This window comes from Oculina patagonica, chromosome 10 (assembly GCF_052425735.1).
Source record: "Oculina patagonica isolate OP01 chromosome 10, crgOcupat, whole genome shotgun sequence".
In the NCBI taxonomy this organism is placed as follows: domain Eukaryota; kingdom Metazoa; phylum Cnidaria; class Anthozoa; order Scleractinia; family Oculinidae; genus Oculina; species Oculina patagonica.
Genome location: NC_135767.1, coordinates 23,352,490 through 23,375,486, shown reverse-complemented (window position 1 = coordinate 23,375,486; position 22,997 = coordinate 23,352,490). Strand labels below are relative to the sequence as shown.

Genomic DNA, 22,997 nt, shown 5'->3' with positions numbered 1-22,997 from the left:
TTTTAATTTTGATTTAAAAGAGGAATCTTGGGAATGATTGTAATCCACAAGCTTTATGGTTCTATTGTATATTAAACATTCAATTTCTTCTCAAACAACTGTCAGAGATCATGTACCTGACTGTGTTAGACTGCTGAGGTAAACAGTGAACTACAACTGCCTGAATGACTTCAACTGACTGACTAACTGACTCTCTGACTGAGAGTCAGTCAGTCATACAGACCGACAGACAGACAGACAGACAGACAGTCATTTGTGATTGATTGAATGACTGACTGGCTGACCGTCTTATAATATTGTCTGTCTGTGTGTGTGTCTGACAGAGTGATTGATTGATAGTCAGAGGGACGGTCATTTTGATTGACTGAATGGCTAAATGATTGACTGACTCTGTTTGACTAAATGACAGACAGACCGACAGACAGACAGTCTTTTGATTGATTGACTGTCTGGCTAGCTAATTGGCTGACGGTCTACTCTGACTGTTTACCTGTCTGACAGATTGAATAAATGTTTGACTGATAGTCAGATGGACAGTCATTCTTGGCTGACTGACAATTTTGACTGAATGATTGACAGACAGTCTGTCTGACAGTTTGTCTATCTGTGTTACTGACTGTTTGATAGAAAGATAGAGAGACAGTCATTCTGACTAACCTACTAACTGACTCAGATTCTCTCTTGCTACAGATGTCTGTCAGTCTGCCTGCCTGTCTGTCTGACTGACTGACTTACTGACCAACCGATTGACTGACTGGTTGACTGACTGACCGACTGACTGACTGTTTGACTCATTGTCTGTCCGTTTGTCTGACTGACTGTAAGTGCTTTTTATCCTTTCAGTCTGGACAAAATGTAGAGCCAATGAATCTTCCATCGCATGCTGTGTTTCAACCACAGAAACGTCTTTTTGATGCAATCAATGAAAAACGTGATTTCTTAGGACAATCCCAGGTAAGACAAAAGATTCACTTATGAGACGCTTGTTTCATTAGAGAAAAACGAACGCTCATTTTGTAAACAGCACTCAAAATCTCACAGATATTATTTAAATTAACAAACAAAATGTCCCTTCCCAGGCTACCCCCCCCCCCCCTAAAAAAAAGGAAAAAGAAAACGAACCTCACAATACAAGGATTTTAGAGATAATTTTCGATAAATTTTAATACTTAATCCCTGTGGTTTTACGCTTTCAGCTAGCCAAAAACTGGATATTAATACTAATGATGGGAAATTATTACATGGTTATTGTTTATATTATAACCTTTATTAATAACGCATTCTACTTAAGCTTTTCCCTCTAAGCAAGATAATAAATGACTTAACACCACTTCAACCCTTATTAACCTGAGCGAGAGGTTGACTATACTCTTCTCTGAGTCTGCCGATCTGTTTTCATTGGATTAGCCTGTTGCACCCTCCCCCTCCCTTCTCCTCAGTGTGGTATAACGCGTACAGCTTACTAAGGCGCACAGCCTACTTGAATTCTTAACTGCACATTCGAATTCTTGATAGGTATTACATTTTTTTGTTTTCTTTTCAGGTTGTAGCTGCAAATGAACTAACCAAGTTTCCTGATGGACGTAAACGTTCTACAGTAAGTTCATCACAAACTTCACTTTAGTTCTATGGTAATGTACAATGTATATTTTACTAAGAAGATTTTTTCTTGTTGCTTTAATTTCCACTTTTAGTCCGATGTTATAAAGAAGTACACTAATTGTATGTAATACGCCATTTTTATCCCTCTTTTTTCAGCAACAGCCTCCTTCCCCGACTTCCCCCAAAGCTGTGGAAGAGGAACAGCTTTCCGAACAGCATCTTCCACAAGCTGAAAAAGCGGTAAGTACATGTAAACGTTGATAAGTAGAGGATTCTCCCTAGTCTAAAGCAGTCATCATCATTATCATCATCATCATCGAAAAAAAACTGCCGGCCAATTGCAAAGCCGAATACCTTTTGATACCCCACGAGTATATTCAATGTATTTTCCCAGCGTTCTTTACAGACAGCTTCCAGTTGTTTCCTGTGTAATTTCTTTACCCATACTCTTTATTGCCGTCGAAATTCGATTTTTTTATTTTTCCTGCAAACAGATATAAGTTTTCATTCGTTAGTTAGTGAATTTTGTTGTAATAACATAGCCTGCGTAACTGGCAGTATTGTTGGGTTTTAATGCGCGCACAAGCAATACCGCCAGCTACGCAGGCTATAATAAGATGTAATCCAGTTGGGATATATCTAACACAGTTTTCGACGCTGAATTCCGCTTTTTAAACCTAATGGCTTTTCACACATCTTGGTTCAAGGTTGCTTTGTCTTTTTTCAGGCGTCAGGAAGACATGCACTGTTAACAGAATTGCGGAAGAACGAGACACGGCGTTCATTAAAGAAAGTCTCTAAACCGATAGAGCCGCCGAAAAAGCCGCTACCAGGCCTCCCCGAACGGCCAAGCAGTCCACTTAGACCTCCACCTTCGCCACGGTCCCAGTCTCCATTAAGGATTCCCCCTTCGCCGAGATCTGGGGCAGATCGATCCCCACTGCCTCGTAAGAAAGTTAGCGCTCCCGTAATGCCGATGTCTTCCAAACCCCCCTCAAAGCCCCTCCCTCCTGCTCCAAGATCAAAAAGTCCCCTCCCCCCACGGAGGATATCGTCGCCAGCACAGTTCGGTAAAACTCGTGACGTCAGTGTCACGGTTCAGTTGGTCCTTACGCGATCTATTAAAGTGGATGAAGCGGCCTCGACCCAGGACCTTTTGCGTGCTGCGGCTGATACGTTTAAACTATCTGAGGATTCATTTGCATTATGGTGAGATGATACTTGTGAATTATTTTTTTAATTATTATATTTTTGTAAGAAATAATTTTGGCCAAAAGTAAATCTCCAGTAAATTAATGCTGTTTATATATTTTACCATGGATAAACCCAGGAACAAAAAAAGAGAGGTTTAGGGTACTGTTTATTGTGCTGTACAAGTGGTTCTAACTTTTTAAGTCTATGGATGAAATCCTAGTGTATGACCGTTCAAATGAAAGCTATTGAGCAGTGTTCTCATGTGGTAGCGACGTTGCTGGAAAGCTATCAATTTTATATTTCATATGCACTAAATAGTGTTTATTTTCATTCTTCCCCTCAGGTGTATGAAGAACGACCAGCTCAAAGCCCTTCAAGATCAAGATCTCGAAGAAATCCTCCAAGCACCGGGCAACAAGCCAACAGTTTATTGTTACGAAAATTAATCCGAGTAAATAATTTTTGACAATTTTTTTGGAAAGCTGATGGATCCCAATTAATTAAAAAGAAAATAGTAACCGATTTTAATGATTCTTGGTCCAACTAACGGGCTACTAAGGGGGTGGGGCAGGGACAAAATTAATTGAGAACTTCCCATCAGCTCTCCAGTTTGCCTGCATAATCTTTCAGTTTCTTTATGTTTATCATAAGAACTGAAACAATTCAATGGATAAACGGTTTATTTGTTAGTAAACAGTAGCAGATCACTAGTATTCGATAAAATGCCATTTAAAATAAAAGTAACTGTCTTAAAAGACAAAATTCATTTAAATGTTGTAGATTTTTTTGGACGGATATTTAGCCCCTATGGCAGATACATTGTCCGTAATGGTCTCTATTGTAGAATAAATCTATGTTAATTAGAAATATGTATTTGGTAATTTTATTTAAAAAGTATGTTACACCAACAACGAAACACTAAATTATGAGTAGGCAATGCGAGTGTTAGTGTGAGTGTTAGAGCAAATGACTCTAGAATTATTGGTAATAACTTGATTTGAAAACCTCAGCAGCTAATGCAGCAATGCCCAAGTTATTTATCGTGTTGAATTGTGGAATATTTTATCTTCTAATGTTTGTCAGAAGCATGTAATTTTTGAAATGATGTATTTTTCTAGAAAATAAAGTATTTTAAATAGACTATAAAGGTCTGTATTGTAGCTATTGTCTTGCTATCATTTACAATACGTTCACGTATTTTATATTTGCGGCTTGTGTCTATTCAAGATCGCGGTCAATACCAATACGATCTACCACAGAGTCACACAGAAGTGGCCGCCATATTTGATCTAATCGCCTGAAAAGACACTGAGGAAGAATAAAATTGTTGCTGTTGAATTCCGACTTTTAGACACTTTGTGTCTTGCATCTCTTATATTCTGGCGAAGATAATTTAACAAATTGGTGGTGATATTTGCTTAATAAGTTATTAGGTCTAATAACAAAAGAAAAAATTATTTAATGCGTGTGTGGGGCAACCTTGTTGGGGAATAGCACGAAAAATGGGATTAGCGCGAAGAATAGCGAGTGATAGGAACGTCCGAGCGAAAGGCTTTCCTACGCATATGATAAAGGCATCTACCACTCTACATTATAAATCCAACAAGTTTCTCAAAAATGGAACTCTTGGCTTGCTCTTTCGTGTCTGGGTGTTGGCTTCATTGGCCCCAGACTCCCTTCAGTCATATGCACTCGCACGTGCTGGTTCAACAAAGCGGCGCTCGCGAATGCGCTTGCGCAGTAACCGCATCTAAAGGGCCTTTCATTGACGTGTGTTTCCATGTGAGTGCGGTACTCCACTGGATGTGAAAATGATTGGCTACAGTGAGAACAAGTCAAGTTCTTTCCGCCGGTCATTCCATTGCAGTGATGTACTTCAAGTTGCTCTCGGTTTGTAAAAGCTTTAAAGCACTGGTTACATCTCCAAGTGAAATCATCCGCTGGATCAAAGCGCGCAGACGCTCGCGTTTGCTGTTTGTATCCGAAGCCTCGCCCTCGATACGAGGTCGTTCTTCTATCTTCCGTCAACATCACGTGGTCTTGCTCGGATTTGCTTGTTTCAGTCGGCTCGTTTCTCCGCAAAGGAGGCCGGCCCCTTTGAGCTGGCGCATGGTCTGTAAGTCTCCTAGCCGCTGATTCAGTTGTGTCATTTCTGTCGGCTCTAGCACGAGATCTTTCTTGGGCAACGAGATCCCGAGGGGGGTGTACACCTGTTGATGGAAGTCAGGAAATAGTTTCTTTGTTGTACTGTGTATATATCAAGATTCAATTAAGTTGACCCTTTTTGTAACATGTGACGTAACATCTGTAGCTTTTGGCTGCTGATAGAAAGGTACCTCTTCCTGTTTCGCCTACTCAACTTAAATATTACAAAAGTTGAAGCTCTTTGCTTGTGTTTTTCGGTAAAGGCTAAATTTAATAAACAGTCCAACCCAATAGTAGCCAGGATTTTCGCCCCAAAACTATGCCAATCCGACCGGTTAATTCTGCCTCATGGTTGCCTCGTGGTATAACTTGATTTTACTGTATAATAATTTTACGATGTCTTTGTTATTGCGTAAAACTAACGAAAGCTTTTAAATGCTGTTAAATATTGCACGAGGCAATCACGTTTTTGAAACGACAGCACAAGTTCAGCGTGTGGTGCGGGAGGGGGGGGGGGGGGGTAAACCTATATTAAAATGCCATGTCCTTTTTGGTTCCAACCACAACAACAGAAACTTACCTCTACTCCCTGAGTCGCTAAGTGCCACTGGTACGCCCATGAATTGTGAATACCTGGTATCGTACCACACAAGCAACTCCTGTCCAGGAAGAATTTCCCGGATGGTCCTGTAGTAGACACATCCATGATACTGAAACACCACCATGTTTTGTTCTTTCTTGTGTCGAGCGCAGCGAACAAACCGCATCCAGCTGGAATTAGCTTCATCTCTGCCATCAAGATAATGGCTGACTTGACCATCATGGAAGACCTGAGTTCGGTAAAAAAAGATACTGTCTGTTAATTCAATCGTTAATTACTATACGTTCCTTATAACGTTTAATTTTGATAATTTGGTGTTATCTTCTACCTAAAGACTTTCTTGATTCTTTTGAGCTGTCTAAAGGTGAGAATAATTATCATATCTTATATTTTAGGGATACATAAGATTAGCATTTCATTTCAGCAGATGTTTACTCAAGTCTGCGTAGAGCCAAGTGGCCCATACCGCCGGAGCTTATCCCAGCTTCTATAGCATAAAGCGACTAGGAGTATTTCTTCTCCCCCCCCCCCCTGCGGATGGGATGCTAGTCCAACGCAGGATTACTCCCAGGATTAAACAGTTGCCGGTACCCATTCATACACCTAGATGGAGAGAGGCACTGAGAATAAGAATAAGAAATTTAATAGAAAACTCCCCTACAGGGCTTTTCAGTAACTATTTACAGTGTCTTGCCCAAGAATATAACACAATGACCAAGGCCCGGACTCGAGCCCAGATCGCTCGGTCTGGAGTCCAGTGCACTAACTATGAGGCCGTCGCGCCTTCCTAAGTTATAAAGTAGCTCTTAAAGACATTTGTCCCTACCTCCCACATATACTCCGTCTCTGTTTCAACTTTGATGTCCTCTGGTCGCACAAGCTTTCCTTCGTATGGCCCGATCCAGGTCCCCGCAGGAATCCTCTTCCTGGCGCATACGCCGTAACCGACGCAAGGAATGCTGGATGTACACAGGCAGACCTCATCCGGGAATTTAAGAATGGAACCGTTCTCTAAAGGACTATGGGACTGGCCAGCGCTGACAAGTTTTCTGAGTGAATGTAAAGGTCCGTGCATTGGGCATTCCCCGTCATGTTTCTCGTTGCAGATGTCACACCCTAAAAACAAACACAATCAAAATAGTTTAGTTGTAACAGGGGTCCATCGCTTTTACACTTCTGTTGTTACTGTCAGTGGTGGAGGTACGCAGTAAGTTCAAATTCACCTACTGTACTTGTGTATTGTTTAGATTTCGAGCTGCAATACGTCCCGCTTTTCACTTAATTGTGAAGAAAAAAATAAAAGGAAAAATGGTCCCAGAAGTCCTGGAAAACGCGCCTGAAAGTCCCTCATTTTTCTTCTTGCTTTTTGTGCTTCACGCTCAACAAACTAAGATCGAACGAAACTATGTAGTAGGTGATCGTAGTCTGCGTGTTTCTCTAAGGTAAGACACTTTACTCTTGCAGTGCCAGTCGATCGATTAACGCTAAATTAACATGGATAAAAATTCTACCACACAGTGCTATTCAGACTTAAACTCAACTTTTTTAACCCGAAATTAACGTTTATCCTAGATTAGCTTAAATCTGCTTTGAGGACTGGGCCGGATGTATAAAAATCAAAATATGCACCGTGTAATTAGTATGGACAACCTGGCACAATGCTGGAGGGCAACCTGCAGTAGATACATTCGATATCGCCGAAAATCGCCTCGCGGTAACAAAAGAAGTGATGGCCTGTAGCCCACTTTTCCTGTAGGCAACTTGGATCGCTTTATTGATGTTCTGTTACCAGGTGTTTTACCCAGTTTTGAGAATTTGGTGAACTGATCAAGAAAGGAAGTTTTCGTTGACGATTTGCTTTATTCTCGTCACCTGTCTGCCTGAATGTATTGAAATCGAAAAGAGAAAATAGATGTGGATCACTAAACAAGATGACTGATTCCTTGCTTGTTTTTGTTGTTTTGGTTAGAACACGGAAAAGAAAAACCGGCAAAGTAGAGAAGTATTATACAGCGTACAACGTATAAAACTAGGTTAGATCACTCTGTCCTGACATGTAAAGAAATCTTAAAATCTATCAACTCGCACCTGGCAAGAATAATTTTAAACGTTACAAAAGACACTAAATAAATACTAGAAAGCCGTGTAGGAATGCGGATGGTCAAAACTGAACTGGATGAGACGAATTGCAAATGTTGTAATTTGGATGATTCCTTTGGGCCCTGCCCACAGGAATCAAATGTAGCCCATTTTGTATGACTCGATACAACCTCGAATTGAAGTCTATATAGGCCCCAAGTCTTATCTATATCCATCGTTTTTAAAATGAGTATATTTCCAGTTAAAGTTTGGAGCTTACAGCTAAGCAAGGAAAGCTTGAAGGCAATGCAAGGTCGCGCGCCTAACTAAACCACCTTATCAACTTCAAGGTCGGTTCTACGAGAATAAAGAGACATGTCGAAACAAGAAAACCGTGTACTGTTCACACGGCGGACATTGTAACAGGGAAACGTTGCAGCATCACTTCTCCTCGTGTATATGCTGACACTTTTCGCTTGTGCCGTTGTCGCTGCTTGTGTCCCTTGTCTCCTCGTGTAGTCATATTTTCCCTGCTACATGTCCCAATATGTCCCTGCTTCCTCCCTTCGTGTGTGTCGACCTTTATGTTGATACCAAGCCAAGTTTTTCAACAACAATCGAAGTTGTTTGTTCTAACACCCATCGCACATCGAAGACTTTTGCTTGTGGTTTTCTATTTTAAGACAGTTTTGACGGATCCTAGCTGGTTGTTTTTCTTTTAATTGACTGGAAACAATGGATTCAGAACATTAATCATTGTCATGCTTCGCTCCTCCCCACAGCTTTCAAACAATAATAACTTGCCAATGTTTAACCAAGGAAGTTGTTTTTTTTTCACTATACACTTTAAATTTTACTTTAACAATTTCCATTTCCTTTAGCCCCTAGCAATTAAAGAAGTAAATGTGTTTCAATAGCCAATCGTACTGTTAGCTTTGCATTTTTCCCTAATCCTACCCCATGGGTAGATTTACTTTGGAAAGCAATCCTCTATTTGACTTGAGCTTGTAAAAAATAAATAATAAATGAGCATTTGGAACAATTTTCTATCAATTTACTAATGTAGTTGCATTTGAACATCTTCTTGCTGAATTCTATTCTCAGTGTTATTTGTTTTGTTGCATTTTCAAGGAAAATTTTAATATAACATGTTACAAATTACGGGACGATACAAATTAAACCTCCGATGTGCTGGGAAACGTAAATGCCAGTCTTGATGGAAAAAACACTTAATTTCAAAGATAATTTATCATTTTCTGTCACTTAAGCTTAAATTACGTTAAAATTTTATAGAACCAAATTGCGTCCTAGATACAAATAATACAGAATTTCAGAAAAATACGATAAACTGGTTTTAAAACATGTGACCAGCCAGCAGAAAAACAATCAGTTTGGCTTGTCTGGAATACGGACTACAAAATGGCCAACGACAGCTAGCGTTGTGTTAGAAATATGTAATAACAAGATATACTTTTTCTTTCGCTATTATCCGAAATAAGCCGCTTTCTCTATTAATTTAGATTCAGAGGAGACTGACGATGTCGAATGGCACTGATATCCAATCAACAACAGTTACATACACAAAGCACTTGCATGCATGAACATAGCACGTGGAAATCACCATGCGCCATGTTCTACTACTTGATATCTACCCTTGTTATTTACCTTCTTGCAAATATTTGGTAATGGATCAATTTGAGACATTTTCCCCTATGCTCATGCATATAACTGCGTTTTTTCCATTTAGTTGATGTTTATTCGGGGGAGGGAACTTTCAAGATTAAAATCACAAAAGCTTGAAAAGCGGCTTGATATGTTTGTTTAAAATCACTCGCTTCTTAATGCGCTTTCTCGACAATGTTTTATCTAGCAATTACTGTGGCCTTTCCTGTCTTCACGCGAGAATAATCAATGTTACTTAAAACACCGCCATAGACTGATATATACATATAAATACTCCGCTCCGAGGAAAGTCAATAATAGTTTATGGAAAGTGTAAATGAAGACTCCAAGTACGAACTCTAGAAGCCTTATTAAAGCTATATTTCACTTTGTATCTGCCAGGTTTTAATTATTATGGTCAAAAACGCTTGTTTTCTCCCCGTATAGTGCTATAGCCGTGATATTATAATTTTTATGAACACATCTGGAATTTCTTCCCGTGAAAAGGAATTAAAATCTTACATGTAAGTACTCACATGAAAAGGGTTTATTACTCGACCCATTTTCCAATTGAGTCGCTTGTCGCCGCCGTTGCTGTAGTTGAACAGGGTCCACAAGTCGAATAGGAGTATAGCCATACAAATAGTTGAACAAATCTTCGGCGGTAAGCTTATTCCGTTGCGAGGAGGCGGGAGTAGGGGAGTTTTGAATTTGAGCGGGAGAAGTTTTTCCCCCTTGCGGTCTCGCTATGTCCAACGTTCCGAACGTTGCCATTCCTTAAATCCCAAGTCCTACACAGTACACAAGAAGACCAAGATATTGACGCCGAGATGATACCTCGCTAGGTTTCGCGTTAGTCGAGGAAGTTTAACAAGCAGGAACCTATGAAAAATGAAAGAGCGTATCAATAAATTATTGCACAACGCTCTATCCGCTCTGAGCCGGCTTGCCAGGTGCCTTCATTCTTAGCTTTATACAAATGACATAACTTGGAAAGGAAATTATTCATGCACTGTCAAATGAAGCGTACTCCGGCACCTGCTTCACGTTTTGAAAAATTGATGAAGGCTAAATAACTTCTTGGCGGTAAAACAAGCATCCTTTCTTTGCGAGCGCAGGTAGCCCTTGTATTATTTTTACGGAATATTGGCGGCACGTGCCCGATCCAAGGTGAACTGGCAGAACTTTAACGAATCGAATCAATAGCGGCTGAGCTTACTCATCCGATATTAAACGAAAGAACCGAGTATAAGCAAATAAGCTTTGCTCGCGTTTTAATTTACAGCCCATTATATATATGTCGTACTTTTTTTTTCTCGATAACATTTGATGGGCAGCTTAGATGAAATTGTCAAAATGTTTTCTTCGGGTGAGCGACACAATGTGTCATGGGTAATTTAACAAGTAAACACAAAACTTTAATAGGCACTGTTCCGATTTTCGGTGAAAAGAAATTATCGCCAGGTCTATCTAACAGCGACTTCTCTAGGTAGCATTTTGACCCAATAGAGCAAAATAAAATCTATTTACAAGTAAATAAAACCCATGCGAGAGGCTGGCAAATTTTTTGTAGTTTAAAAATAATTAAACGCGTGTTTATATTTAAGGGAAACAGCGCTGGATTTCTAGCGGTTATCGGCCGCGAATAAAATAAATAATCCAAGCTAGACGATTCTACCGTGATCTTTGATAAAATCGACAAATGTCCCACTCTGGGCTCCGTAGTCATAGCTTTCAAAGCTTCGTTTTGATCATAATTTCTGTTTCCTTTTCTTTAGCCGGATTTTTTGGTAAAATTACAGAATTCCTCTGCACCTGTGAACACGAACTGCAATAGACGTCTTATGCTTTATCGGCAATATCTAATTACGTCCCTACTAAAAGTTTTCCTGAAAAATTCACACAACTTCAATTCTAATATCTAACATGTTTACCGCTAAAAAACCGAAAAAAAAAAAACTAAAGTCATACCTTGTATACCAAGAAAATTAACAATTTCTCTACAAAAGTCCTTACCTCGAAGAGATATGAAATAGGGTCCCTTTGCCGCTGGGTCAGCGATGGTTTGAATTCACACAATGACTTATAAACTCTCTCAAATCCGTCGTTAAAAGCAGGCCTCCAACAAACCTTCCCGGAAAACCAACAAGGCTTAAGAAACACGTGCGTTTCCTTTGATTTGACGAGCACGTGTCAGTCTTCTACTCAACAGAAATTATTTTGGAATGGTTCGCCGTACGAGTACCTGAAATGGGACTCGGTCACCAAATTTTTGTGTCTCTTACAAATTCGCAAAGTTTTTAAGCCAATCGAAATTCTGACTTTAAATGTAGCCGATCGTAAATTTTAAGAATCTCCCGCGCGGATCTTCTCGAACAACTTACGTTGTTATAAAGTCAAATATGTATTTCGTTGTAACATAACCTGGCGTGAGAAATAGCGAAAGAGAAACTTGTGAAAAGCTTCACTTGTAAATTATTCATCACAAGCCTGGGTTAAGTGACAACAGATTCAATCAATACGAAATTTCAATAATTAATTTTGTGTTTTGAAAATAGCTTCAATTGTTTGCTAGAGAAAATGTTTAAATATGCATGACCTGTCAAGTAGCTTTTTTATTATTGATAGCCCTGGCATTTTATGGCAGTGAAAATTTACCGCGCATTCTGGCTACGATATACTCTACTAGATTGTCTCCTATACAAACTTTAATCGATTCCGGAACAGTGGAAAAATTGTAAAAACTCAGGCGGAGTTGAAAAACAAAACTACTAATTGAAAGAAAAAAACCCTTCACTCGTTCTTCGCAGACATGTTTCGAGAAAAAAAAATCCCCTAGAGATGAATCTATTGAAAACAACACGCAAGCTACATGTCAAGAAAACGATAAGTTCATTATTTAGCAAGACCTTATCCGATAGGTTTTGTTCCCTTATTTGGCTAAGAAACATGCGAAATAAATATTTATTTTTGAGCCTAAAAGCAATACATCGTAATTTGTCACTCACGCTTTTGAGAATTATCTTGAGTAGGAAATAAGGGTAAAAATTGCGATAAAATTTAAATTCGCGCATCTTTAGGAAAAGTGTTATTACGGGTTGCTTTTGGAGACCATTGTTTAGCAAAAAAGTGCGAAAACCTTTTAGGCAGGTTCACAAAGACTTGTTTAATTTTTCATAAGGGTTGTCTCGCTTGTTAGCTGTCTGTAATTGAGATCTTTCCAATCTAAACATAGGAAACAGTTTATGGAAAGCTATGAAATAATGATAAAACTCAAATAGAATATTTAGCACCGGGTTTATCTAGCATTAAACAATGTAGCTCGATAGAGTTTTTGTTCTTTTTAGTCTTATGGAAATCGATGTACTTGACATATGTAAACTAGATCATAGTTACCGTTCTTTACGCCCGACAGTTTCTTTGATATTGCTTTCAGGTGATTGTACTATGGCAAAGTTAAAAATTCCCCGTTGCGAAAAATCAATTAGAAAAAAGTGTTCCACATGGCTAAATGTTATTGACCTTTATTTACACTCGTCTATTACGGCCAAGGTAGTCACGGCGGGGTTCCTAAGTTAATAAAAATCAAAACTCGAAAAATGCAAAACAAAGTGGCAATTTATCTCGTATTAACCATACTTTCACCTCACGGAGTTTCAACCTCTGGACGTTCTGCCAAAACAAAACATTTCAACTTAGATTTTTGCGCGCGTTTTTTCTTAAACAAAGAGTTCCTAGTTTGAAATCCGGTTTATGTTCAAACCAAATTTTGGATATCTACATTTTTACTTAACTCTCTCACTTGGACGTATTCCATTTTTTCTTTTCCTTTATGTTATTTTTTCCGTGTTATCTTTCGCTCCTTAGAATAAAATTCACTTTATTTCAAACTGAAGATTAAATCTGGATAGCTAATAATGTCACTTTTCCTAACCGTGTTGAATGGAAAACAAGTTCTTAAGTTTTATTTTATTTAAATTAAACACAGTCTTAAATCTTATCAATATCTCATATTTTATCGCTAAATATTTCCAAAGCAATAAAAATTACTCAGGAATTCACAACAAATGAAAACAATTAAAAGTAAAAGTGAATTCCAAAACATTCAAGTTAAACCATCGCTCAAATTGGTCAGCAGTTTGCATTAACAGGTTATCTCTAAAGGAACAGAAGTATTTCGCCTGCCGTTCGCTATTCCACCTTCCCAGGAAAATAGTTTTATTATTGCTTTAACCATGCTCGAGACAAATCAATGGCCGCTCTCATAGTGAGATGCAAGATATTTCTGGGCGAAGTTGGGCAAGCTATTTTATCCAGGGCGCGTTCCCTATAGGCCCGTGGCCCGGGCCTACAATTTTTTGCCCACTCGTTTTTAAGTGCTGTCGGAGTAATTGTGGCTGAAGCACTTTCGTGAAATGAGAGCATATGCATTTATTCGCAGCTACCCTTTCTCGTTCAGTCTCGCAGGTTCTGGCTGCGTGACAGTTGTACTACAAAGGAAAAAATACAGTTATCGTTTCGAGTATAAAGTGCCAATTTAACAAAATAGTTCCAAACGTTTCGGGCTTTTTTTTATGCCCGTCTTAGTTCACACCACCGACAGTAGCCAGTCTGGTCAAGTGGGAACTTCCATGCACGCTCGTTCCGCCCTGTGTCATTCTCTGCCCCGCCTTGCGGTCCCTCTAGAGCCCCGCCGGCTAGTGTTGGCTTCTCCGCCGTGTTCTGTCTCTCGCCTGCCGCACGCTGCCGTTCGGGCGCGCATCGGCCTCGCTCCTGTCGCAGCCTTCATCCACACTATTCGTGTCGTCCGTAGCATCTTTCTGCGTGGGAAGTCGTCGGACTCATCTTCTCTGAAGTCGCCGCGCTGACGTGTGTCGCCGCCCGTGAACTTCTTTTTTCGTGCCTTTTCTCAACGAAACAGCAATTTGACTTCCACTGGGGCTGCTCGAAACGTCTGGAAGGATATGTGCACTTCACTCGAGCTATTTCAAGTGATGATATGTGTCGAAGGTGCGTTATTGAGTGAATTCAGACGCACGTCGTCCGCGCGCTCGGTCGACGAGAGCGAGAGGTCTGGAGCCAATGTCAAAACTTGGGTGGACGCGCCTCAACGTTTGGCGCTTCGCGCCTGTAGCGCTTTTTCCAACGACTTTAGAGAAAAAGACTGTTTTGCAGTCTAGACCATATCGGAATGAAATGCCAAAATTTAGTGCTGCCGGATTGCACTTTTGGGGCCTTTATCTGGAGCTCCCCGCCCCCCCCCCCCCCTCCCCTCCCCGGCGGCCAGGCCTACAACTCTTCAGAAAGCTGGCTACGCCCCTGTTATCGCGTCTGGTTATGCGTCATATAAGACAGGCACAAAACGTACTATCCGTCGAAATGACCTGTCTCCTTTAGTGCTTCTTGAAAGAAGATGTAAGAGGAAAACTTATCTGAGAGAATAATCCTTACTTTGTAAAAAGTTGAACACTTGACGAACTAAGTGTCTGCGTGGATATGTATCTCTGTATAAAGATGGGCACAAGACGGATAATGCGATATTACGAACTATCTGGTTTTACGGTGTCTTGACCAACGAACTATTTAAAGGGCCTAGTGTGTCCCGTTTTTGCACAAGGTGATCCTAGACGGATCATGATTCTCAAGTGGAAAAAAGGCCATATTATTAAAACTAAATTATTGCAAAGTAATACTGTTAAATATGTACAATTTTCCACTCACTACTAATATCATTACAACATTTACGCCCTTAGTGTCGCCCTTAGTAGTTTGGTCTGGAATTCAATTGTGTAAAGCCACATTTTTATTTACGAAATCCTTAAGAGGATCAAATCCCACTTTTTTCTCTTGGGGTGATCAGATTCTAAAATCTCCTTACAACATTAATACATTGTCAAGCAGGCAAGTGATGAGACATTTCAACAATTGGTCCATGCTTAGCGTGTTATATCGAGTTAAATGTAGGTTGCACGCTGGAAGTTGGAAACGAATTGGGAGAAAAGCCGACATTTGAAATGGAGGTGCATAGGAGAGCACTCCAACAGTATGATCAGTTACTAGGAGTAACTGAAACAAACTTTATCTTCTGCTGGAGAAAGACATCATGTTCTAAATATCAGTGGATTGCTCGAGTTGAGAGCCAAGCCGAAAAGAGACCCACTTTAGTCTGTAGATTGCTGATATAAAAAAGAGAAAAACGAATTTCCTTATTTGATATCCTTGATGCTTGAAATTTCTGAAATTTAGGCATACATATGACGCTCGACGAATGAACCAGTGAAACCTTCATATAGCGAGAACATTGATCAATCTAAATCTTCTCTCTACCTTTTATATGATGAATTCAATTGGCAGGTAATGAGAATTTGAATTAAAGAACACTTGATCATCTCAAAGCAACAGTCTTGATTGAACATTTACACTGTACGTTTTTTCAACACAAGTTATGGAACGTGCAAGTTTTAAGCTGACCATGCGAACAAGCTGTTGATCATGAGTTGAAATTACGAAATTAACTGAGACACTGGTGTAACAAACGATCTATTCTATGCGATCGAGGAGTTAAACACTCAATTTAAATGAGTGCCTACGCTAACTGAAAAGAAAACTGTTAAGTGGAATCACCGTTTTACAATAACCTTTAAGGGGGATTGTTCACAGGGTTTTTAAAACCCTTAAAGACGTCACAAAATATCAATCGTGTAAATCGAACGACATGGCGCTCCCCAAACCACACAAATGGTTTTTGAGAGTCTAAGCCTCTTATATTGAATCATAACATAAAATGAGGGATTTAAGCCAAAAAGAAAAATAACCGTACCTTTAACGTTGCCTCCAATATCTGTCGTCCAACCATTGAATATTCGCAAGATCCCAAAGTGACTAGTGACCACTAACTCATTCTTTCCGAATTTTCCTTCCATTTAACTTTGGCAAAGCTGAGTTTGGGTTGAAAACCGTCAGATTTTTCGCCGAAAGAATGTTTCCTTAACTTTTTGTCCATCATTATGCTCTTTGGCTCGATATAATATATCGATTTGAGTTTTACAAACTTAAGGTGAAGCTATCTCTTTTCACAAATTCTAGCGCCAAGGCACTCAAGCGGCGCGCGTTATGGTCTCAGTGGATTGTTTTATGACAGATCAACCCGCTCTTTAGCAGGTTGTTTTGCGGGTGTGGCAGGTATTTCACTTCTACAAATCTTTGTTTTGAAGGAACTTTTGGTTAAATGTAAAAACTCCGCTAGATTTTAGTATTGTTTATCCAACATGGAATTGAAGCGTTGAGCTCAAAAATTCAAGGAAACCATTGACATGTATTACTGAATTTAATCTGGTAAGTAAAAGATCAAATTTTACGTTTGCGCGGTTCAATTGATCACAAATTGTTTAAATTTGGTCTATTTTAGTTTTATAATGTCATACGTCTACTTCAAAAAGTTATTAACGGTATGAAGTTATTTTGGAGATTCTAGCGACAAAATTCGCCAAACCAAATTAATTAACGTGACGGTAAACTATCAGACTGTAGTACTGTCCGGTAGGAGGCCAGCAGGCGCGGTGGGTCAGTGGTTATGTAATGAGCGTACTGTCGTGTTCGAGTGTTCGGTCGGACCCGAACAGTGACAAGGACAGAGATGGGTCGGGTAGCAGATCTCACAAGGTGTCACATAAATGGCTCGCTACCCTTAGAGAGAACAACAGAACAAACAACAGGAACACTGTCCCCAGCCCCCAGAACAATAGCAACTGCTGCACCTTAGGGGGTCGGGTAGCAGCCTTAGGACCAGTTATATAACAAGCTTACAAGAGCTACTATCCACTACTGACAGTGGTCATGACTGTGAATAACTAATATCAATCCCGCTATGTTGTCTCCCTGGGCAAGACACCAGTGAACCTTTCAAACGTGGAATATAATTGGGTACCGTCCAACTGTTGGACAACCTCTCAAATGAGAAACCACTCAAGCGGTATAGTAACACACCTAGCCGTTCAGTGCTATATTAACTAGCGTAAAGCTACAGTTTTGTGCGTACTTACTGAAGAAGCTTATAATACAGCAGTCTATCTGCTTGAGGAGACAAGAGTCAATTCTAGTTGATTTGCGCTCCTTAAACACAAAATGCCAAGAATACTTCTTTGATTGATAATGTCGTCGAATTTACTTACAAACTAAATGAACCAGATAACCTTAAACTGTATTCCGTTGCTAGGTTACATTGATCATTCTCCTTTATTTTTGGCGTGATCAGCCTTAATTTGCTAGGAAACAGCAAATCTTTGCCGCTATTTCTTATTCGTGTCAAAGGTGACCTAAGAAAACACACTAAGACTTGTTAAGACATACCCCTTAATTTTCGGATTGGAATGTAGCTGAAGGGTTAGCTAAATCCAAATCCAATACCGAAGCATGGCATGTGAGTAGCTGGTGACAAAATCTACCAGTACTAGGTCCTAAGCCATTTTGCTCTACAGATGCAGTTATGGTAAAGTCTGGTAAAGTAACATGCAACAGTTGTTCGTTTTCCTACTCATTTGAACCGCTAAAATCACAGAGCCCTCATCCGGGAAACCGACATATTCGCACAATAATACAATACAAAGGCAATCACGAGGCTGGCTTTTTGAAAAGGAATCGTGTATCTTGCATGAGCGAAAATTACACGTCTATTACTCGTGTGTGGCATGAAAAGTTGAAAAAAACATTTCGAGAGAAATCTGTTACGGGTCATCTAGTGTTTTTATCTGCAATTATGGCCAAGGGGTATCAAGAAGTAGTATTGATTCACTATCCACTCAAAACTCCCTTATTTACGCCAATACTAATTTCTAATGCGTTTCCTTCACAGAATGCTCCCCCTGAAGTTCGTAGCCATGATCACTTTAACTTTTCTATTTGTGTTCATGCTACAAGGATGCCGCGCAGCTGAGAACTCCACAGCGTTAACTGGTATGTGACGTCACAAACACAGCCGTCGCTCATCACGTGCTTTGCTCTTTACCACCCAAGAATATAAATCGATACAAGTCAATTGTAGGGACACCTGACCTGATAAATGTGGAGTTCGCTAATAGATTGGATTCGCATCTAAGAGAAGCAGCAATGCCTCAAGTTGCTTTATGTAAAGGATACCATTCCATACATGCATTGCGCAGGCATTCATAGGCTATAATGCTACGTTGATCTCTAGGATAGGAAAACTACTTTATCACTTTTCTTCAACTACTAATGAGTACAGTTTGTAACATAAAGCAAAGCTGTAGCATAAGCACCCTTGACACCAAAACTAACACTGATTGAATGGTATAAAACCGTGCTATACTGTGTTGCTTTTGATTCTACACTCTAAGAATTCAAAACCTCTCTGCCAGTCTGATATCATTTACCCTTTGATTCGTAGTGTGAGTGAAATTAAAAAGTGTAAACATAAAGTCAATATCCGATATAACATTTCCTACACCAAATCACGGAAAATGAATGATATCGCTACTGTTATAAAGATAGTAGCTGTTGTGCAATCAACCAAAAGAACATCCATGTGACGTCATTAGATCAAAATGGCGGCGCGCGGAAATTGAAAACCCCAAATGGATGATAATGCTAGAAATTGTTTCAAACATTAAAATATATGTTGCTGTTTTTTTCATTACATGTTTTCAGTTTAGATCACATTTCCAACAATTCTTAGGCAATTTTTGCAAAGCTTACATGGTATAAAAAATGTGAGAGTCAGTTACTCGAAACTTCAACTTGCAAGTCGATTGCAAGCAAAAAAAAAAAAAAAAAAAAAAAAAAAAAAAAAAAAAAAAAAAAAAAAAAAAATATTTTTTTTAAAAAAAAAAAAATTTTTTTATATAAATAAAAAAAAAAAAAAAAAAAAATTATAATAAAAAAAAAATAAAAATTTTTTTTAAATTATAATGTTGTAATAATAAAATTATAATATGGGGAAATATACTCGGCCCAAAATTTCATCGTTATACGAGGACGTTATAACGGGGAAAAATTTACTTCCGCCCCCCAAATTCTCATCGTTATATCGGGAATATCGTTATATCGGGGTTCCACTGTATAACAGATCATAACCATCTCTTGGATTTCAGGTAAAACCTGTTGGACCAAGTGTACGAAAACATGCGGCGGTGGAACGCAAGTCACGTGCGTAAATAACACGGCAGTAACAAGAGCCTGCAATACAATCCGCTGTCCAGGTAAACGGTTTGTCTGTCTTTTCCAGTTCGATAATACAAGTTGAAGTAACAAAAACTTTAACTCGGTAAAGAGAATGGGCTGAATTTTTCTTGTTAATTAAATTTTAAGGTCAATCTTCGTTGATAGTTTATCATTTTCTTGTAGAGATCAGATATAACTAATCGTTTCCTAAATTATGGTCTAAAATAGAGAACAACAGACCTAGAAAGAAGAGTGCTCGAGTTAACAAAATGGCCAATTACTTTAGTATGATATTGCAGCAGCATGTAATCCTACAGTGTCCCTTTCTCTTTTTAAATATTTTTTTTTTATTTTTCACTTGACCCAGTAGTGCATCTACTTTGTTTTATTTCCAGGAGATCCTGAGTGGACAAAGTGCACGTTAACATGTGGAGGTGGAATGCAGAAGAACGTTGATAACAGCAGTATTATACGTACGTGCAATACGATGGCATGTCCCGGTAAATAATTCTTATCAGTTGTATTCCCTGAATGTGATTATAGCTGAACTTTACTTGCTTTTCTCCCGTCAAACGGTTAACTATTCGAATTTTTGTTAGTTTATAATAATATTACTTTCTTTTGGTCAAGCTTTAATTATTCTTGTTATTTCTTTAATTTCGATGGGAAAAGATGAAGGATGAAGTCACCAAAGGAGTTACTGAAAACTGTAACTGCACCAAATATTTTCCGAAAATGTCTCGTGCGTCTCACTGTAACTTTTGACTTCGTTTCTAAGGTCTCTTTCTGTGTCCTACTATCTCTTACTCTCTCCACTTTACTATGCCTTTCGCCCTTTTTAGGAGATGCAGGATGTTTGTCCGCCTACCTCAGCTTCGAACACGTTTACAATCACATTGTTTACGACGAATCACACAATGGGAACGCCGGAACTATGCACGGTTGCGCGCGCATCGTAGACAACGGTAAATTCGGTAAGGGTCTGGAACTGAGTGAAGATGGTAACGTAACATTTGATGTAGAAAAATTTCACAATCGACCCACGGACGCCATTACTATAGCACTGTGGCTAAATTTAACACAAGTCAATGGAACGCACGAGCTCTTCTTCACTTGCGGCACTCCCGAACTCTACAACATGGGAGATTATCACTTTGCGATCGACAGTGGAAAAGTTCGCTGGCTTGAGGAACTCCCGGGAGGTCGTACGCGGTTCAACGTTTCTTCAAGTAAGCGACCGTCATTTGTCTTGAATAGTTTTATGTTTAAAAAGGAGTAGTTGTTTTTTATTAATAAAAAAAGGGGGGGGGCCGGGGGGTTTTATAAAATAAAAAAAAAAAAAAAAAAAATTTATAAAAGGGAAAAAAAATATTATAAATAAAAAAAAAACATTTTTATAAAAATATATATATTGGGGGTTTTTTTTTTTAAAAAAATAGAAAAAAAATTTACCCGTTTTTTTAATAAAAAAAAAAAAAACCAATAAAAAATAAATTTTTTTTTATTTTTTTTATTAATTATTAATTAATTTTTTTAAGCAGTTTTAATTCTAATTATGGCTAGAGCTAGTTGGCTTTACTGGGAGTATATCAGCCCGAGGTCCGTACAGAAAAGGCCAGGGGCCGCTATCCTCTCATTGCGGTCCGCGAGGAAGCTTGGTTAATAAGAGATTTATTACACAACTATACAAGATTTTTATACGTAAAAACTGAAAGCGGAAAGGGTAAAAAAGAACGGGATTCTGAACCTGGTCCCACCTGGTGTTACCGTCGGAAAGGAATTCCCAAACGTTGTTTTCACAGGGTTTTCATGTCAATCATGTAAGTAGATTTTTTTAAATTTTACTTTTGTAAGCCAAACAAACCTTGTGCAGGCTCGCGGGGATCATTTGGGACATTACCCGGTCTAACACTCAGAAAATATTGGACGGGCACTGGAGCCATAATAATTATGGCTCCTACCACCTCAACAATCTGATTGGTTTATTTTAGTCATTGGCCCTCTAACAACCTTAGTCGTTAAATAAATTATTCTTATTTGTTTTTCAGACGCTACTATTGAAAGAAATAAATGGTACCATATTGCAGGGACCTATCGAGTGTCCACTGGAAGGGCTCGTCTTTATATTAACGGAGTCCTCTCAAATGAACTGAAACTACCGACCATTCCAAAGCGGTCAGCGGTACCAATGCCAAATAACAGCACGCAGGCGCAGTGGAAGTGCGCAAATTTGGGTAGTTCGAAGAAAGAAAAGCCTTTAAAGGGCATAATGGACGAATTTCGCATCTTTAAATGTGACCTTTTACCAGAGGAAATAATGGATTTATACAGTAAGAATAGTGTCAAGAGATTTCAGATTCCACTGGGTAAATTTAAAGTACTAAGAAGACCTGTTGATTTGGGAAACTTTATGAAATCAAAGAGATAGTGCATAAAAAAAGTTCTGTCGCTCTCCCCAGTATCAACACATGAATTCTCCCAAGTGATGTTCATATTACTTAAAGTTAATGTTAGGAGAACTTATTCAAATATCAAGACATCTACTGTATGCATAATTTGGATAAAGAGAGACTCAGTGGTGCTAACCAACGTCGAGAATTCTGCACTGTAAATAGCCGGCATTGATTGAGAGGTGATAACAGTTCTTAGATAGATGCCTAAATAACATTAAACCGTTATATCTACACGGTGTTACTTCAAACAGCAAGGTAACCCTGCAAGACCTGGTGTCAACAGGCAAATTCTCATAATGTATCTCCGTACTCTTGTTTACGAACTATTTAAGGAAGAACTGAGAACAGTAATCAGTCTTTTACTCTCGCAAATACAGTATGTGTGAATAAAACATGCTCATCTGTGCAACTTACTTCACGCCTGGAAGCAAGACCGCCCATTGTAAATAGACAACCTGTCAGCCCTCTGCCAGTTGGGATTCTTGACACCTTGCTGTTCTATTTACATTATTTTGTATATTAAAAGTGTCTAACCTTAACAATTCAGTGCTCAATACGTTGGCTTTTAAATAAAGTCATTTATTTTATTAAAATTCAAAATATAGAGCAAGTAATCACAAGCGATGCGAAAATTATCACGCCCGCGTGCGTTCACTTGTCAATCATTCGCGCCCACTCCCCTTTGTTCTTTTCTTTGTGTTCACATTAACCTTAAGAGATAGCAGGTAAATGTAAAATCCAAATAGATCTTTTGAAACAACAACTAGTGTCGATTTATGTGCAGTTATATAAGCTGTATAAACATCCAGAAATAGCGTAGATGTAAAAGATAACCAAGCTCCGTACGTATCGACATCCCATTCCCCTCTCCCAAAGCCCCAAATTTAAAATAAAAAAAAAGAAAAAAAAAAAATTTTCCCCCCCCCCACCCGCTTCGATAGTAACAACAGCTCAGTCCCATTCTCCTGGCCGGTTATTACCAAGTTCTTCTAGTGGACCTCAATACGGCACAGAGCCGAAAGCATTTAAGAAGTTTAAGTGTTGTAAAGCCAAACAAATGTGAAAATTTCAAATGGAGCATCCTT

The 22,997-nt window shown here is 39.0% G+C and overlaps 3 protein-coding genes across 7 annotated transcripts in view; 2 read left to right on the top strand and 1 right to left on the bottom strand.

The window, feature by feature from the left end:
• LOC144667136 (neutrophil cytosol factor 2-like) overlaps positions 1–3,290 on the top strand; it is a 6,583-nt gene extending 3,293 nt beyond the window's left edge. Inside the window, exons 5-9 of the mRNA XM_078528523.1 lie at positions 844–954; positions 1,544–1,597; positions 1,759–1,842; positions 2,330–2,811; positions 3,140–3,290. Coding sequence (XP_078384649.1) covers positions 844–954; positions 1,544–1,597; positions 1,759–1,842; positions 2,330–2,811; positions 3,140–3,242 — 834 coding nt within the window. The 3' untranslated portion in view covers positions 3,243–3,290. The remainder of the gene's footprint in view (positions 1–843; positions 955–1,543; positions 1,598–1,758; positions 1,843–2,329; positions 2,812–3,139) is intronic.
• A 391-nt stretch (positions 3,291–3,681) lies between these two features.
• LOC144667376 (putative histone-lysine N-methyltransferase PRDM6) lies at positions 3,682–16,355 on the bottom strand. 4 transcript variants are annotated; one of them, XM_078528767.1, is made up of 5 exons: positions 16,104–16,355; positions 9,820–10,165; positions 6,369–6,658; positions 5,522–5,771; positions 3,682–5,006 (listed from the first exon to the last, which is right to left on the bottom strand). In XM_078528767.1, exons 2-5 carry the CDS (start codon positions 10,055–10,057, stop codon positions 4,408–4,410), a joined length of 1,377 nt encoding a protein of 458 aa, XP_078384893.1. In that variant the 5' UTR covers positions 10,058–10,165; positions 16,104–16,355; the 3' UTR covers positions 3,682–4,407. The 4 variants fall into 4 exon arrangements, with proteins under 4 accessions (XP_078384893.1, XP_078384896.1, XP_078384894.1 ...); XM_078528770.1 differs by lacking the exon at positions 16,104–16,355 and adding an exon at positions 12,680–12,717; XM_078528768.1 differs by lacking the exon at positions 16,104–16,355 and adding an exon at positions 11,300–11,729.
• Positions 16,356–16,482: 127 nt separating this feature from the next.
• LOC144667378 (uncharacterized) lies at positions 16,483–22,308 on the top strand. 2 transcript variants are annotated; one of them, XM_078528771.1, is made up of 6 exons: positions 16,483–16,615; positions 18,133–18,235; positions 19,390–19,497; positions 19,855–19,959; positions 20,302–20,688; positions 21,508–22,308. In XM_078528771.1, the coding sequence occupies exons 2-6, from the start codon at positions 18,136–18,138 to the stop codon at positions 21,885–21,887; spliced, it is 1,080 nt and encodes a 359-aa protein (XP_078384897.1). In that variant the 5' UTR covers positions 16,483–16,615; positions 18,133–18,135; the 3' UTR covers positions 21,888–22,308. The 2 variants fall into 2 exon arrangements, with proteins under 2 accessions (XP_078384897.1, XP_078384898.1); XM_078528772.1 differs by having other exon boundaries at positions 16,483–16,618; positions 18,135–18,235.
• The last annotated feature ends 689 nt before the right edge of the window (positions 22,309–22,997 follow it).

Excerpts from the sequence above, each read along its gene's own strand:
- LOC144667378 (XM_078528771.1), top strand. The coding sequence starts at position 18,136 with ATGCTCCCCCTGAAGTTCGTAGCCATGATCACTTTAACTTTTCTATTT. Across the intron at positions 18,236-19,389 it reads GAACTCCACAGCGTTAACTG|GTAAAACCTGTTGGACCAAG; the intron begins GTATGTGACGTC and ends CTTGGATTTCAG. Across the intron at positions 20,689-21,507 it reads GCGGTTCAACGTTTCTTCAA|ACGCTACTATTGAAAGAAAT; the intron begins GTAAGCGACCGT and ends TTTGTTTTTCAG.
- LOC144667376 (XM_078528767.1), bottom strand. The coding sequence starts at position 10,057 with ATGGCAACGTTCGGAACGTTGGACATAGCGAGACCGCAAGGGGGAAAA. Across the intron at positions 6,659-9,819 it reads GAGTAATAAACCCTTTTCAT|GGTGTGACATCTGCAACGAG; the intron begins GTGAGTACTTAC and ends GTTTGTTTTTAG. Across the intron at positions 5,772-6,368 it reads AGACGGAGTATATGTGGGAG|GTCTTCCATGATGGTCAAGT; the intron begins GTAGGGACAAAT and ends TACCGAACTCAG.